General features: G+C 44.3%; 1 protein-coding gene across 6 annotated transcripts in view; it reads left to right on the forward strand.

Annotated features, from left to right (window-relative positions):
* The first annotated feature begins 88 nt into the window (after positions 1-88).
* Positions 89-17,131, forward strand: part of LOC110520696 (MDM2 binding protein) — a 51,776-nt gene continuing 34,733 nt past the window's right edge. The window contains exons 1-13 of one of the 6 annotated variants that reach the window (XM_036935553.1): positions 89-279; positions 454-537; positions 680-753; positions 989-1,131; positions 1,714-1,772; positions 2,160-2,304; positions 2,476-2,590; positions 7,656-7,778; positions 8,401-8,430; positions 14,247-14,341; positions 15,290-15,356; positions 15,875-15,992; positions 16,251-16,421. In XM_036935553.1, the coding sequence (XP_036791448.1) occupies positions 222-279; positions 454-537; positions 680-753; positions 989-1,131; positions 1,714-1,772; positions 2,160-2,304; positions 2,476-2,590; positions 7,656-7,778; positions 8,401-8,430; positions 14,247-14,341; positions 15,290-15,356; positions 15,875-15,992; positions 16,251-16,421 (1,282 nt within the window). In that variant the 5' untranslated portion in view covers positions 89-221. Of the gene's footprint in view, positions 280-453; positions 538-679; positions 754-988; positions 1,197-1,713; positions 1,773-2,159; positions 2,305-2,475; positions 2,591-7,655; positions 7,779-8,400; positions 8,431-14,246; positions 14,370-15,289; positions 15,357-15,874; positions 15,993-16,250; positions 16,422-17,131 lie in introns of those variants that run through there. The other 5 variants (XM_036935527.1, XM_036935531.1, XM_036935529.1 and 2 more) reach the window with 5 other exon arrangements.

Below are 17,131 nucleotides of genomic sequence, written 5' to 3' on the forward strand. Positions count from 1 at the left end.
CCCGCCGGTTGTATTTTGAAGTCGCGCCTTGACGTCACCAGAACTCTAGATGACAACTTCCGTTTTACCAGAGAGAGAGAGAGAGAGAGAGAGAGAGAGAGAGAGAGAGAGAGAGAGAGAGAGAGAGAGCGCGCGGAAATGAATTTGATAATACGAAAAAAAGTCTACACAACTTTTTATTTACATTTATACTGAACACTGATGGTAGAGTATTCAGAGGAATGGATCGGTACGTGCTAGTTGTTTCTTTTAACCAAGAAGAGGATAAATGCGCGAAGGGTACGTTAACCATAGCTTTGTAGTGGACTCGGATTTCGTGTTGTTCCCTACTGTAGTAGGAAGCAGCAGAGCCATCTATAGTAGAAAGGATGATAAACATACAATGAGCAATGGTGGTGTTCTTGTAAATGTAAGTCATAACTTCTTGAATGATTGTAATCGTTTATTTTACAGCATTGGAGGCTGCCAAACAGATCTATGATCAACTGGGGAGCATCGCCAGTTGTAATTCAAAACGGAGGGTTTCTCTGTTTCCAGGTAAGCCAATGCATTGTTTGTGTGTGTCAGGTGTCTTGCTTGCAGAAACGATTGCAATATGTATACCTGCTTTTAAACATTGTAAGGGGTTAAGTAACATTTGCTAAATGTGATTCTGTCATCTCTCATTCTGCCTCCTAAGCCTGCTCTCTGAGTGGTGGTCCAGCCTCACAGAGGTGGTATTTTGCTGTCCAGACATGCCATGGGACATCTCAGGTAAGTGTCATGTCAAGGAATGTCTGGTATTAGTCAGGGATGTCGTTCTGACCCAACTCTGTCCTGCTTTGTGTTTGTGGAGATGTGGAGATAGATGTCTGCCACAACATCCAACCATTTCATCAGTTATACATGACACATTCATCACAGTCTTCTGTTTCTTTGGGGGGGGGGGGGGTCCTCAAACCTATTGACCACATTGGCTGACTGTCATCCTTCCTGTTTCTGGTTGTAGTTCTGCAGTACAGAGTGGGAGGAGCTGGGTAGTTGTCAGAAGAACGATGAGCAGGAGGAGAGCCCCAGCACTATAGAGGCCTGTCTCAGTGCTCTGGATGAGCAGGAGGAGAAGACTGACCAGCCTGACCCACAGCAGACACAGTATGAGTGATGTTCACAGGGCTCTACAGTGCCACCATTAGACTTACACTGACAACTAAAAATAGGTGTGTGGCCGAACGGCAAAAGTCAAGTATGAGCACGTGTGTGAGTAAAATGTACAAGTGCGAAGTGACCTGGAGATTCGGACTCAGTCAGACATGCGAGTTTCACCGTTACCACGGCAACCTCCCGCCCTTAAAGGGCCAGCTGAACATTTTTGTCTCGCCTAAGTGACTCAAATATTTGAGGGTACATTGTGCTTGATTTAGCATAGAACACCCCAAAAACGTCTAGTAATTTCTTATCATTAAAACACTCTCAAATATTTTATTTTAGTGCTCCTTGTGAAACATGTCAGCATAGAGCCCTGTTTTAATTCTGTTGCACATCCCAGCTCTGTGCTCTTCCATAATACTACTTCTGCAGTGTGGAAGCAAACATACACAGTTGACCTTATTTCCTCTGAGATGTTCTAGAACTTCTGAATATCACATTTCTGGGCTGTATTGAAAGGTAGGGCCCTGTCAGGGGTGAATAAATGAATAGTTGTATGAATAAAGTTCTGATTTGTGATGACTGCAGGTTGTATGAAGAGGCAGCAGAGGGATTACACCTGTTATCAGACAAGCTTCCCCCTCCAGGTAACTCACTCCGTTCACCTTGGTTCATTTGGCCAGACTGAGAAAGATTCCTCTCCATATCTTATCCAGGAGTTCTCTATATTTCCTACATGCCGTGGCTTGTGTTGTGTTTTATAGCTGACTCTGTTCCCCTCTCTTTCTCTCCCAGGAAAAACTCTGCTAGATCTGATATTTGTGTCAGTTTACTAGGTGTTTTATGGCTGACTCTGTTTCTCCTAGATGTAATATTTGTGTCAGATTACTAGGTGTTTTATGGCTGACTCTGTTTCTCCTAGATGTAATATTTGTGTCAGTTTATTAGGTGTTTTAAGGCTGACTGTTTCTCCTAGATGTAATATTTGTGTCAGTTTACTAGGTATTTTATGGCTGACTCTGTTTCTCCTCCAGGAAAAGCACTGTTAGATGTGATATTTCTGGGTTTTGCTGAAGAAGCTCCTAAGCTGAAGGACTTCCTCCCTGTGATTGGCTCGTTGAAACACATGCAGACATGGCACACAGCCAAGATGACCATAGTGACTGAACACCAAGCTGGGTAAGGACAAAGAACTATTATACTAAATGACGAGTCCACTTGACACTGGAATCCTCCCAACAGTTGTACCTGTGTGATCTCCATTTTACCACTAGAGGGCAGCATAGACTTGTTGAATGGCTAAATACACAGATAAACTGATGTCTGTCCTTCTTTTGCTCGTTCCTCCAGGTGGCAGAAGCCAGCCTCTAACCTGTCAGCCAGAGTAGTACATCCCAGTAGCATCATGACCTGTATTGATGAGAGGGAGTTATGGAGAGGAGGTGTTCTCATCAGAGAGAAAAAGGTAAGATTATTTAGTCAGTCAGTCAATGGTTTTTACAAGTGTTTTGACTGTTTTATCTATATACTTGACCACTAGGGGGTGTTTGTTAGTACATCAGCAATGTGAAAGGAAAGTGGGTGTATTTGAACTGTTACAATGTGATGTACAGAGCATTCCGAAGGTATTGACTTTTTCCACATTTTGTTACGTTACAGCCTTATTCTAAAATTGATTAAATTGTCCCACCCCCACTCCCCCAATCTACACATACAACCCCATAATGACAAAGCAAAAACAGGTTTCGATTTTTTTTTGCAAATGTATTAACAATAAAATAATAGAAATATCACATTTAGATAAATATTCAGATCCTTTATTCAGTACTTTGTTAAAGCACCTTTGGCAGCGATTACAGCCTTGCGTCTTCTTGTGTATGACACTACAAGCTTGGCACACCTGCATTTGGGGAGTTTCTCCCATTTTTCTCTGCAGATCCTCTCAAGCTCTGTCAGGTTGGATGGGGAGTGTCGCTGCACAGCTATTTTCAGGTCTCTCTAGTGATGTTTGATCGGGTTCAAGTCCGGGCTCTGGCTGGGTCACTCAAGGACATTCAGAGATTTTTCCAGAAGCCACTCCTGCATTGTCTTGGCTGTTTACATAGAGTCGTTGTCCTGTTGGAAGGTGAACATTCGTCCCAGTCTGAGGTGCTGAGCGATCTGGAGCAGATTTTCATCAAGGATCTCTGTGTTCTTTGCTCCGTTCATCTTTCCCTCGATCCTAACTAGTCTCCCAGTCCCTGCCGCTGAAAAACATCCCCACAGCATGATGCTGTCGAGCAGTTGCCATACCAAGCAGTGATGCAAGCAGTCAGGATGCTCTCGATGGTGCAGCTGTAGAACCTTTTGAGGATCTGAGGACCCATGCCTAATCTTTTCAGTCTCCTGAGGGGGCCATAGGCTGTAATGTAACAAAATGTGGAAAAAAGGAAGTGGACTGAATACTTTCTGAATGCACTGTAGATTATGCTGCCCTAGGAGAATGTATAGGGGTCAGGGTGCTCGGTGTGTGCCAAGCCTAGGGCTGTAGTAAATGGATCTTCTGTCTGGAGGCCTTTCTGGGCCTGGAGACAGGGGTTAAGAGTCACTGCAAATCCAGAGCCCCCTGGCTGGCACACTGGACCACTGCCAGGGTTACTCACTTCTTCACCCAGCCCACTGACTGGCACACAGGGGGGGGGCATGAGAACCTGCTGTGCCTGGCCCTGAACCCAAACCCCAGTCTCTTATGACTCAGCCGTTATTGATTGTAGATCCGTCGTCTTGGTACTGCTTGTAATCAATGAGAGTTGATAGACGTGTTGTGAATTTAGCCTTTTTAATGCTCTTTTCATTACAGTGTATTTTTCCCCAAGTAAAGATCACATATTTTACATCTGTACCTTTACAATACAACTTCCTCTCTAGAGTTGCCTTTTCCCCCTTCATTCTCCAGAACACATCAGCTCAGCTGTCACTGTTACAATGTAATTATGGTTCTCCATAGGACGTTGACAGGTCCGTAGCTACGTCTGAGGACACTGAGGTCTGTACCTTGGTCATTTTTTCCTAATTAAAAATAAAAATAAAATATATATATATATATATATACAGTGGGCTCCAAAATGACTGGCACCCTGACTGGCAATGCACAAACAATACTTCAAAAAATATAAACAATCTAATTATGGAGAGAAACTCAAAATACCAACATGTGAAAAATACTGTACTTTATTAATGTTTCAATGGAACCCAACAAAATAATTTATTGATTTAATTAAAAATCAATGTCCTGCAAATCAAGGTTTCACAATTAATGGCACCCTTAAATATTATTGTAATTAACATCTACCAAAATTAAACCAGGAATTAAATTCCACTTATTAAGGTTTATCTAAGTGTTAACGGGCTATATTGAGCCATTACATCACTTCCTGTTTCACTAGGGTATAAAAATGAGATAACAGGCATGCAATGCAACACCATGAAGAAAAGAACTGGCAGTTCAAAATGGACAGATGGTCGTAGATCTTCATAAATCTGCTAATGGCTACAAGAAGATCCACAACCGATTGAATATACCACTGAGCACTGCTGGGGCAATTATTTAAAAAAATTCCAAAGATATGGAACAGTTAAACCTCACAGGTATAGGATGCAAATGCATTTTGCCCCCCAGGATGGGGAGGAGGATGGTGAGAGAAGCAACAAAATCATCAAGAATCGCTGTGAAAGAATTGCAGGCCTTGGTGGCGTCTTGGGGTCACCAGGTTTAAAAAAAGCACCATCAGATGCCACCTCCACATCCACAGGCTCTTTGGAAGGATTGCCAGAAGAAAGCACCATCAGACTCCACCTCCACAACCACAGGCTCTTTAGAAGGGTTGCCAGAAGAAAGCACCATCAGACTCCACCTCCACAACCACAGGCTCTTTAGAAGGATTGCCAGAAGAAAGCACCATCAGACTCCACCTCCACAACCACAGGCTCTTTAGAAGGATTGCCAGAAGAAAGCACCATCAGACTCCACCTCCACAACCACAGGCTCTTTGGAAGGGTTGTCAGAAGAAAGCACCATCAGATGCCACCTCCACAACCACAGGCTCTTTAGAAGGATTGCCAGAAGAAAGCACCATCAGACTCCACCTCCACAACCACAGGCTCTTTAGAAGGATTGCCAGAAGAAAGCACCATCAGACTCCACCTCCACAACCACAGGCTCTTTGGAAGGGTTGTCAGAAGAAAGCACCATCAGATGCCACCTCCACAACCACAGGCTCTTTAGAAGGATTGCCAGAAGAAAGCACCATCAGACTCCACCTCCACAACCACAGGCTCTTTAGAAGGGTTGCCAGAAGAAAGCACCATCAGACTCCACCTCCACAACCACAGGCTCTTTAGAAGGGTTGCCAGAAGAAAGCCCTTTCTGACCCCAAGACACAGACACAAGCGCTTAGAGTTTGCCAAACGTAATTGAAATTATGATTGGAAGAAGGTGCTCTGGTCAGATGAGACCAAACAAACAACAAAATCAATGTTCTGCCATGGCCATCTCAGTTGCTGGACCTAAATCCAATGGAAAACCTGTGGGCTGAGTGGAAGAGGGGCAGTTGATAAGCACAAACCCAAGAATGTGAAGGATCTTGAAAGGATCTGCATAGAGGAATGGTCCAAAATAACCTTGTCAAACATCACAGGAAAAGACCATGCTGCTGTCCTTGCCAGAGGTGGTGGCACTACGTACTAAGTGAGGAGTGCCAATAATTATGAAACCTTGATTTTGGTGAAATGTATTTTGTATTAAATAATTGTATGATTTTGTTGGGTTCAATTGGAACATTAATACAGTACAGTATTTCTCACATGTTGGTATTTTGAGTTTCTCCATAATTATATTGTTTATATTTTTTTGAAGTATTGTTTGTGCATTGCCAGTCAGGGTGCCAGTCATTTTGGAGCCCACTGTATGTATATATAATTATATTTTGTTTTAGGAACTCAGTTGGAGTCTCGATATATTGTTGAGAGTTAGATTAGTAGAATACACAAGGTGCACAATTTCTTCATTTACACAATTTTATGTCACTCACTGACAGTCACTCAATGAACCCAGATCAGTTAGAAAGGTATATCATTTTGTTAATGGTAAGTTAGTCTAGCCAGTTATCTAAACTTGTAGTAATCTTTGCTGAATTATCCACTAGGCAACGTGCCCATTGGCCCTGACCTTTGATTTTGTTAATCAATAACTGTAAAACTGCAACAACAAAAAACGTTCTGTAAAGCAAATGTATTGGTTTACCTTTTTGTTAATAAAATAGTTTTTCTGCTAACAGATCCCTCTGTCTGTATTAAATGATCGTTTTTAATCCTGGTGCTGAGTTAATGTCAGGTAATGTGTAGTGGCTAATTGTATAGCTAATAGGTGATGTGTTTTGTAATGAAATTGATCTTGTTTTTCGGTTTTTAAACAACTGATTGGACCAATATTTTTGATATTCTGTATTTTATTAGGATCCTCATTTAGCTGTTGAGAAAGCAGCATCTCCTCTTCCTGGGATCCAACACAGAACATGAAACATTACATAATTCAGAACATTATTAGACAACATCTCAAGGACAGAACTACTTAATAAAAATATCTGTTCAATTATTTTAATTCCATTTTAAATTTATTTTTTATTTTTGGTGAGATCAATGCGCAGTTTCTCTGGAGATACATTTGATCAAGCCCAACTGTGCGATGTAGTAGGGAGTTGTAGTTTCCAACAGGCCAATATTCTACATGATTTAGCACAGAAAACATGGTAATTTACTACATTGACCATAATCCATTGCTCGCCTACTTGTCCGGTCTGTGTGGCGCAAGACGTGGAGTGGAAGAGAAGATACAGAAGAACGTGCGATTTGAGAGGGATAGAGGGCAGTCGTTTCAAAGGAATCTCTATCTGAAAATACATGGTCTAAGTGATTGATAGTTGGTATTCAGCAGTCATACAAGCCTTATTTCCTTGAAAGAACTAATAAAATGTGGATTTTGTCAGGCAGCAAAGGCTCTATAGAGATGAGATGGTGACGGAATGAAATTATAGGCATCAAAAAAAGCCAATGTAATATAGACGACTGAAATATAACATTAAAGTCATGTGAATCATTAATGGGCAGTCATGGGAATGTTAGGAATTGTTTTATTCTGTGTTCCAGCATTCAACCCACAGATTGCGTAGTGCATGTTTAACAAAATAATCAAAAATTGTGATTTTTTGTTTGTTTTTGTATTGAAACTGAACCGACCTCAAAAAGCCCTAATCTCTCAACCAATGTGATAAAGGCAGGGGTCATTTTTGCTGCTCTCCAAAATATCATCTTTTTTGTTGTTTTTAAATGGTATAGAAATGCAGTAAATTAGCTTCAACTCTCTTAAAATGTATTCGGTATTGATTATAGTGAGAACAGGCTGTCTTGGGAAATCTCTTTTCTAAAATGGAAACCCAGTTTGAGTTCGCTAACGATGCTGTCCTATTGATTTCTCTCCTGTGCCTGTCTAACAGTTTGCCTCTGAGGTGAGGTTTGAAGGCTTCTCCCTCCGAGCCCAGGATAGAGAGACATGGTACAGCCTGCTGCCTTCTGATCCAGGATCCCATAACAACTCTGACCACAAGCTACACTCAGAGGTGAGTAGTCCTACCTTATCCTATCCTACCCCACCCGAACCTACCCCACCCTATCCGATCCTACCCCACCTTATCCTACCCTACCCCACCCTATCCTACCTCACCTTATCCTACCCCATCCTATCCTATACTACCCCACCTTATCCTATACTACCCCACCTTATCCTACCCCACCCTAACCTATACTACCCCACCTTATCCTACCCCACCCTATCCTATCCTACCCCACCGTATCCTATCCTACCCCACCCGATCCTACCCCACCCCACCGTATCCTATCCTACCCCACCCGATCCTACTCCACCTTATCCTATCCTATCCGACCCCACCTTATCCTATCCTATCCCACCTTATCCTATCCGACCCCACCCTATCCTATCCCACCTTATCCTATCCTACCCCACCTTATCCTATCCTACCCCACCTTATCCTACCCCACCTTATCCTACCCCACCTTATCCTACCCCACCCTATCCTATACTACCTCACCTTATCCTATCCTACCCCACCCGATCCTACCCCACCTCATCCTACCCCACCCTAACCTACCCCACCTTATTCTATCCTACCCCACCCTATCCAACCCCACCTTATCCTATCCTAACATATCCTTCCCTCCCAGACCAACTCTGACCACAATCTACAGTCGGAGGTGAGTAGTCCTATCCTATCCTCCCCTGACTAACCAGACAACTAGTGTGCCACTGTAGTCTGGCCACTGTCAGCTACTGACTCACTGTCCTACCCTACCTCCAACCTTCCAGTTCTACTAGCTACTGACTCACTGTCCTACCCTACCTCCAGCCTTCCAGTTCTACTAGCTACTGACTCACTGTCCTACCCTACCTCCAACCTTCCAGTTCTGTCTACTACCGACTCACTGTCCTACCCTACCTCCAACCTTCAAGTTCTGTCTGCTACTGACTCACTGTCCTACCCTACCTCCAACCTTCCAGTTCTGTCTGCTACTGACTCACTGTCCTACCCTACCTCCAACCTTCCAGTTCTGTCTACTACCGACTCACTGTCCTACCCTACCTCCAACCTTCCAGTTCTGTCTGATACTGACTCACTGTCCTACCCTACCCTACCTCCAACCTTCCAGTTCTGTCTGCTACTGACTCACTGTCCTACCCTACCCTACCTCCAACCTTCCAGTTCTGTCTGATACTGACTCACTGTCCTACCCTACCCTACCTCCAACCTTCCAGTTCTGTCTGCTACTGACTCACTGTCCTACCCTACCCTACCTCCAACCTTCCAGTTCTACTAGCTACTGACTCACTGTCCTACCCTACCTCCAACCTTCCAGTTCTGTCTGCTACTGACTCACTGTCCTATCCTACCCTACCTCCAACCTTCCAGTTCTGTCTGCTACTGACTCACTGTCCTACCCTACCCTACCTCCAACCTTCCAGTTCTACTAGCTACTGACTCACTGTCCTACCCTACCTCCAACCTTCCAGTTCTGTCTGCTACTGACTCACTGTCCTATCCTACCCTACCTCCAACCTTCCAGTTCTGTCTGCTACTGACTCACTGTCCTATCCTACCCTACCTCCAACCTTCCAGTTCTGTCTGATACTGACTCACTGTCCTACCCTACCTCCAACCTTCCAGTTCTACTAGCTACTGACTCACTGTCCTGCCACCAGAGTAAGCATCTTTACTCACGGAGACACTGCCAAATAAGAACACATGTTTTTACACAGCTTTTAATAAAATCAGTTGTTTTAGGGGTTAAAAGCAGACTCACCCTTAAGGTGTTCAAACATCCACGAATCACACTTTTTCAATAAAACACTGCTTAATAAAATACAAATAACTTATTTAGCTTCAGCCATCTAACACGGTTGGTGTTTCTGTCAGAGAGAGAGAGAGAGAGAGAGAGAAACAGAGAGAGAGAGAGAGAGAGAGAGAAACAGAGAGAGAGAGGGAGAAACAGAGAGAGGGAGGGAGAAACAGAGAGAGAGAGGGAGAAACAGAGAGAGAGACAGAAAGGGGGAGAGAGAGCGAGGGAGGGAGTGAGCTCAGTTAGTGTCCATGTTGCTGTCTCTCCGCTCCAGGCTCTGCTGTCATAAAAACCAGAGTGTTGCTCTAATGAGTTTTCCACTACAGATGAATCATGGCTGTTCTATGTAGCGATGGACACACACACACACAGACACATACACACACACACACACACACACGCTCAGTTATTAAACTCCTGGACTGTTTACTCGTGGTACACACAGCTGATTTACAACACCCATATTGATTAGCTAGTTAAATTCCTTTTCGTTCCGTGCCAGGCAGTATAGTATCTATGATGATGATTATTGTGGTTCTGGGAGAGTGTGATTGTAGTAAAAGTAATTGTGCTCATGTTCTGTGTTTATGGTGTTGTTGAGACCATGACTAACCATCTGTTGTCTCTGTGGAACTGAAGGAGAGAGGTGGGTGTTGTGGTGGAGGATGTTCAAGGTACTGCACTATATAGGGTGTGTGTAGTGTACTAGATAGGGGATAAGGTGTGTGTAGTGTACAATATAGGGGATAGGGTGTGTGTAGTGTACTATATAGGGGATAGAGTGTGTAGTGTACTATATAGGGGATAGGGTTTGTGTAGTGTACTATATAGGGGATAGGGTGTGTGTAGTGCACTATATAGGGGATAGGGTGTGTGTTGTGTACTATATAGGGGATAGGGTGTGTGTTGTGTACTATATAGGGGATAGGGTGTGTGTTGTGTACTATATAGGGGATAGGGTTTGTGTAGTGTACTATATAGGGGATAGGGTGTGTGTAGTGCACTATATAGGGGATAGGGTGTGTGTAGTGCACTATATAGGGGATAGGGTGTGTGTGGTGTACTAGATAGGGGATATGGTGTGTGTAGTGCACAATATAGGGGATATGGTGTGTGTAGTGCACAATATAGGGGATATGGTGTGTGTGGTGTACTAGATAGGGGATATGGTGTGTGTGGTGTACTGTGAGAAGGCTCTATAGTAGTCAGTGGGCCTGGCATGATAATGGAGAAGGCTCTGTAGTAGTCAGTGGGCCTGGCATGATAATGGAGAAGGCTCTGTAGTAGTCAGTGGGCCTGGCATGATAATGGAGAAGGCTCTATAGTAGTCAGTGGGCCTGGTATGATAATGGAGAAGGCTCTAATAGTAGTCAGTTGGCCTGGTATGATAATGGAGAAGGCTCTATAGTAGTCAGTGGGCCTGGTATGATAATGGAGAAGGCTCTATAGTAGTCAGTGGGCCTGGCATGATAATGGAGAAGGCTCTATAGTAGTCAGTGGGCCTGGTATGATAATGGAGAAGGCTCTATAGTAGTCAGTGGGCCTGGTATGATAATGGAGAAGGCTCTATAGTAGTCAGTGGGCCTGGCATGATAATGGAGAAGGCTCTATAGTAGTCAGTGGGCCTGGTATGATAATGGAGAAGGCTCTATAGTAGTCAGTGGGCCTGGCATGATAATGGAGAAGGCTCTATAGTAGTCAGTGGGCCTGGCATGATAATGGAGAAGGCTCTATAGTAGTCAGTGGGCCTGGCATGATAATGGAGAAGGCTCTATAGTAGTCAGTGGGCCTGGTATGATAATGGAGAAGGCTCTATAGTAGTCAGTGGGCCTGGTATGATAATGGAGAAGGCTCTATAGTAGTCAGTGGGCCTGGCATGATAATGGAGAAGGCTCTATAGTAGTCAGTGGGCCTGGTATGATAATGGAGAAGGCTCTATAGTAGTCAGTGGGCTTGGCATGATAATGGAGAAGGCTCTATAGTAGTCAGTGGGCCTGGTATGATAATGGAGAAGGCTCTATAGTAGTCAGTGGGCCTGGTATGATAATGGAGAAGGCTCTATAGTAGTCAGTGGGCCTGGCATGATAATGGAGAAGGCTCTATAGTAGTCAGTGGGCCTGGTATGATAATGGAGAAGGCTCTATAGTAGTCAGTGGGCCTGGCATGATAATGGAGAAGGCTCTATAGTAGTCAGTGGGCCTGGCATGATAATAGAGAAGGCTCTATAGTAGTCAGTGGGCTTGGCATGATAATGGAGAAGGCTCTATAGTAGTCAGTGGGCCTGGTATGATAATGGAGAAGGCTCTATAGTAGTCAGTGGGCCTGGTATGATAATGGAGAAGGCTCTATAGTAGTCAGTGGGCCTGGCATGATAATGGAGAAGGCTCTATAGTAGTCAGTGGGCCTGGTATGATAATGGAGAAGGCTCTATAGTAGTCAGTGGGCCTGGTATGATAATGGAGAAGGCTCTATAGTAGTCAGTGGGCCTGGCATGATAATGGAGAAGGCTCTATAGTAGTCAGTGGGCCTGGTATGATAATGGAGAAGGCTCTATAGTAGTCAGTGGGCCTGGCATGATAATGGAGAAGGCTCTATAGTAGTCAGTGGGCCTGGCATGATAATGGAGAAGGCTCTATAGTAGTCAGTGGGCCTGGCATGATAATGGAGAAGGCTCTATAGTAGTCAGTGGGCCTGGTATGATAATGGAGAAGGCTCTATAGTAGTCAGTGGGCCTGGTATGATAATGGAGAAGGCTCTATAGTAGTCAGTGGGCCTGGCATGATAATGGAGAAGGCTCTATAGTAGTCAGTGGGCCTGGTATGATAATGGAGAAGGCTCTATAGTAGTCAGTGGGCTTGGCATGATAATGGAGAAGGCTCTATAGTAGTCAGTGGGCCTGGCATGATAATGGAGAAGGCTCTATAGTAGTCAGTGGGCCTGGCATGATAATAGAGAAGGCTCTATAGTAGTCAGTGGGCCTGGCATGATAATAGAGAAGGCTCTATAGTAGTCAGTGGGCCTGGCCTGGCTGCTCCCTCTATGAAGATTTCACCTCTCAGAGAACCCAGGACCATATGTCCAATCCCCCCTTGCCTCCCCTCGCTCCTGACAATTCCCACCAGAGAACCTCAGTGTGAACTCAAAGGCAGAGCTGTAACTCCCAGGCCAGGCCAGCTGTAACTCCCAGGCCAGGCCTGTTGTAACTCCCAGGCCAGGCCTGTTGTAACTCCCAGGCCAGGCCTGTTGTAACTCCCAGGCCAGGCCTGTTGTAACTCCCAGGCCAGGCCTGTTGTAACTCCCAGGCCAGGCCTGTTGTAACTCCCAGGCCAGGCCTGTTGTAACTCCCAGGCCAGGCCAGCTGTAACTCACAGGCCAGGCCAGCTGTAACTCCCAGGCCAGGCCAGCTGTAACTCCCAGGCCAGGCCAGCTGTAACTCCCAGGCCAGGCCAGCTGTAACTCCCAGGCCAGGCCAGCTGTAACTCCCAGGCCAGGCCAGCTGTAACTCCCAGGCCAGGCCAGCTGTAACTCCCAGGCCAGGCCAGCTGTAACTCCCAGGCCAGGCCAGCTGTAACTCCCAGGCCAGGCCAGCTGTAACTCCCAGGCCAGGCCAGTTGTAACTCCCAGGCCAGGCCAGCTGTAACTCCCAGGCCAGGCCAGCTGTAACTCTCAGGCCAGTTGTAACTCCCAGGCCAGCTGTAACTCCCAGGCCAGGCCAGCTGTAACTCCATGTCTGTGTTTAGATGTGACTCATCCTAAAGCATTACTGCACTTTCAGGAAGCTTAGCTTTAGGCCTACTTGGAGTTGATATTAATGAAAGTATTTAGGTAGTTTCTACTCTTAGTTTGCAAGGCTGAGGTTGAGGAGAAAAGCAGAAAGCAGCCTTTGCATCGATGGAATTCTATCTCTATACGGTGACCTGTGAAGGAGCTGTCTCTGTCCCTTGTTTGGGAAATGGGATGTGGAGCTAATCCCGGGCCAGAGAGAGGGAGGGAGGGGGGGGGAGCTGATAGGGTGAAAGCTATGCCAGCTACTTATTAAACTGGCCTAGCTACACACACAGTCTGATAATACCTGATACAGTTGTTGAACAAAGCTGACCTTGCTGTAAAGTTAGAGGTCAATGAAAGTACTGAAACATGCCAACTGAATATCAGCATAACGGCTTCCGCTTTCTATCAAGTGGTAATGTATAAATCTAAAGCTTGTGTTGTGTGTATAATATCAGCTTTACGGTAATATTTCTAACTAAAGCTTGTGTTGTGTGTGTATAATATCAGCTTTACGGTAATATATAAATCTAAAGCTTGTGTTGTGTGTATAATATCAGCTTTACGGTAATATTTCTAACTAAAGCTTGTGTTGTGTGTGTATAATATCAGCTTTACGGTAATATTTAAATCTAAAGCTTGTGTTGTGTGTATAATATCAGCTTTACGGTAATATATAAATCTAAAGCTTGTGTTGTGTGTATAATATCAGCTTTACGGTAATATTTCTAACTAAAGCTTGTGTTGTGTGTATAATATCAGCTTTACGGTAATATTTAAATCTAAAGCCTCCTCTCCTCTCCTCTCTCCCTTCCTCTCCTCTCCTCTCCTCTCCTCTCCTCTCCTCTCCTCTCCTCTCCTCTCCTCTCCTCTCCTCTCTCCCTTCATCTCCTCTCCTCTTTCCCCAGGTGTTCCATTACTTCCGGTCTGTTCTAGACCTGGTTCAGTTGGTGACGGTGTCAGATATTCCCAGCTTCCTCCGCTCCAGCACAGAGTTTCACCTGTATCCTTCACATCAGCTGATGACTGAGGTGTCCACATCTCAGATAAACTGTTCCTCTCAGATCTATAAACTGGAGATATTTAACCACATAGCTGGTTTAGGGGAAGGGACCTTCCAGAATGTTACAGTTGTATGTGACCTGCTAGACAGTCACGCTGGAAGTCAGGCTACAGACATGGTCATTTATTTACTCTCTGAACAGGTTTACCCTTGAAACTGGTTTGGGGATAATGAACTTTGTTCTTGGATAATGATTAGCCAGGTCTCATGTGACTGTATCTCCATGTAGACTGAACAGGATCTTGTTCTACTGTCATTGTGTGAAGTAATAACAGATCAAGCCTTACAGTATAAAAGGCAATATGAAACAGCTGGATACATCTCCCCAGTGTTTCACACTTGTCATGTACAGTATAATTAATCAGTAAGGCCCGAGGGGGTGTGGTATATAGCCAATATATCACGGCTAAAGGCTTTTCTTTGCGTGACGCAACGCAGAGTGCCTGGTTACATCCCTTAGCCGTGGTATATTTATTTTTTTTACCTTTATTTAACCAGGCAAGTCAGTTAAGAACACATTCTTATTCAAAATGACGGCCTGGGAACAGTGGGTTAGCTGCCTTGTTCAGGGGCAGAACGACAGATTTTTTACCTTGTCAGCTCAGGGATTCGATCTAGCAAGCTTTCGGTTACTGGCCCAACGCTCTAACCACTAGGCTACCTGACGTATATTGGCAATATACCACAAACCTTCGAGGTGCTTTATTGCTATTATAAACTGGTTACCAACATGATTAAAGCAGGTAAAATGTTTTGTCATACCTGTGATATACCACGGCTGTCAGCCAATGAGCATTCAGGGCTCGACCCAGCCAGTTTATGAAAGCCAATAAGGAACAGCTAGATACATCTCCCCAGTGTTCTACATCCCTTGACCAATCACGACAGAGAACTATCCTCCAAATCACTGAGAGATAAACGGCTCCTTGATCAGTTCAGATCACTGTCTGGAAAGGTACATCAATCAGTCAGTACTACTCCAGTGTGTGACCCATTATACTGTGACTATCAGGCAGTAGTAGTAGTAGTAGTAGTAGTAGTAGTAGTAGTAGTAACAGTAGCAGCAGTAGTAGTAGTAGTAGTAGTAGTAGTAGTAGTAGTAGTAGTAGCGGTAGTAGTAGTAGTAGTAGTAGCGGTAGTAGTAGTAGTAGTAGTAGCGGTAGTAGTAGTAGTAGTAGTAGTAGTAGTAGTAGTAGTAGTAGTAGTAGTAGTAGTAGTAGTAGCGGTAGTAGTAGTAGTAGCGGTAGTAGTAGTAGTAGTAGTAGTAGCGGTAGTAGTAGTAGTAGTAGTAGCAGTAGTAGTAGTAGTAGTAGTAGTAGTAGTAGTAGTAGCAGCAGTACCATTCAAATCTATTAGGATTCAGAACTTTAAAGCAAATTCTCTCAGAATCATCTTTCTGCACATAGAACCTTCTAGTTCCAAGCTCGAGATATGTCAAATAATGATTTGAGGTGCGTTTGGTTTATACTCCAGGTAGGGGCACTGTTCTCTCTATCCTGTACGGTCAGCTCCATGGCTCTACCCCCTGCCTCTCAGCTCAGCTCCCAGAAGTGGAAGGACTTCATGTCTAAGAGACCCAAGACCCTGCCTGGTAGGTACTGTATGTGGATCGTCAGCTACAGCCCACGTGTGAGAAAAGGGATTGTCTCCGTGTTGGTCCTGGATCGACCGTCACAAAACTAACTGTTTTGGGACTATAAATATTTAAACAACCAGAATCAAGGCAACAAGGAGAACCAAGGCACTCTTTATACTATATAAACCTCCCTCCTATGGCTTTTTCTCTACATATAATCTGAATGTGTGTTCTTTATTTTCAACTCATTTTGACCTATTTGGTTTGCCATAGTTCCATATGTGGAGGTGAAGGGTGAGAGCGGACACTACTTCCTGTTGGTCCAGGGGTCAGAGGGCGGAGGCTGCAAGGCCCGCCTGATACACTCAGCCAATCAGATCAATGGAGCCGCTGCCATGGCAACCGTCAATGGGCTTCTGAAAGAGAATTCTGTGTCGTCTTCAGGTAAGAAACTTAAAATAGAAATGGTGACCAAAAAAAAAAGATCTACTCTGATATGAAGTGTTGTTTACATTATGATCGGTGACTTACCTGTCAATATCACGGACAGTATGAATGGTCTACTGTCAGCATGGTATCCAGCAGTCTTTAAAGACTGGCTCAGAGGCCTTCTCTCTTTGAGGTCATTTACTGGTCCTAGGGTCTAAGGCGGTGCCTTCTTCAGTCGCCACGGAAGTTGAAAAGGACAAGAAGAATCCCTCTAGCTAGCTGATGCTTTTATCTACCTCTCCATTTCTTAACACTCAGTCTAGTTTTAATCGTTTGAAAATGGTAGAATAACCCAAGGCATTTATACTTGAAAGTTATGTATAGAACGTAATTACAAATTATTTGTAGACTGCAAATTGACTGCAAGAATCCCAAACAGATATAATATTTGACTAAAACATAATCATTTCAAGCCTTGCTTACATTTGCATAAGATCACATACCTCTCTATTATGCATGCCAATACTTGTGAACAGATTTCCTAAATTAAAATAACTTGGAGCTGATTTGCTGGTGTTTTTACAGTCTTATGTCCAATCATTTATTTTAAATGAAATAAAGGGGGCCAAAATAAAACCACCCGCGGGCCTCCAGTTGGGGAACCCTGCTCTCTCTCTTTTTCCTCTCTCTCTCGTTCCGCTCTCTCTTTCCTCTCTCTCGTTCCT

The sequence above is a fragment of the Oncorhynchus mykiss genome, chromosome 2 (assembly GCF_013265735.2).
Source record: "Oncorhynchus mykiss isolate Arlee chromosome 2, USDA_OmykA_1.1, whole genome shotgun sequence".
Taxonomy (NCBI): domain Eukaryota; kingdom Metazoa; phylum Chordata; class Actinopteri; order Salmoniformes; family Salmonidae; genus Oncorhynchus; species Oncorhynchus mykiss.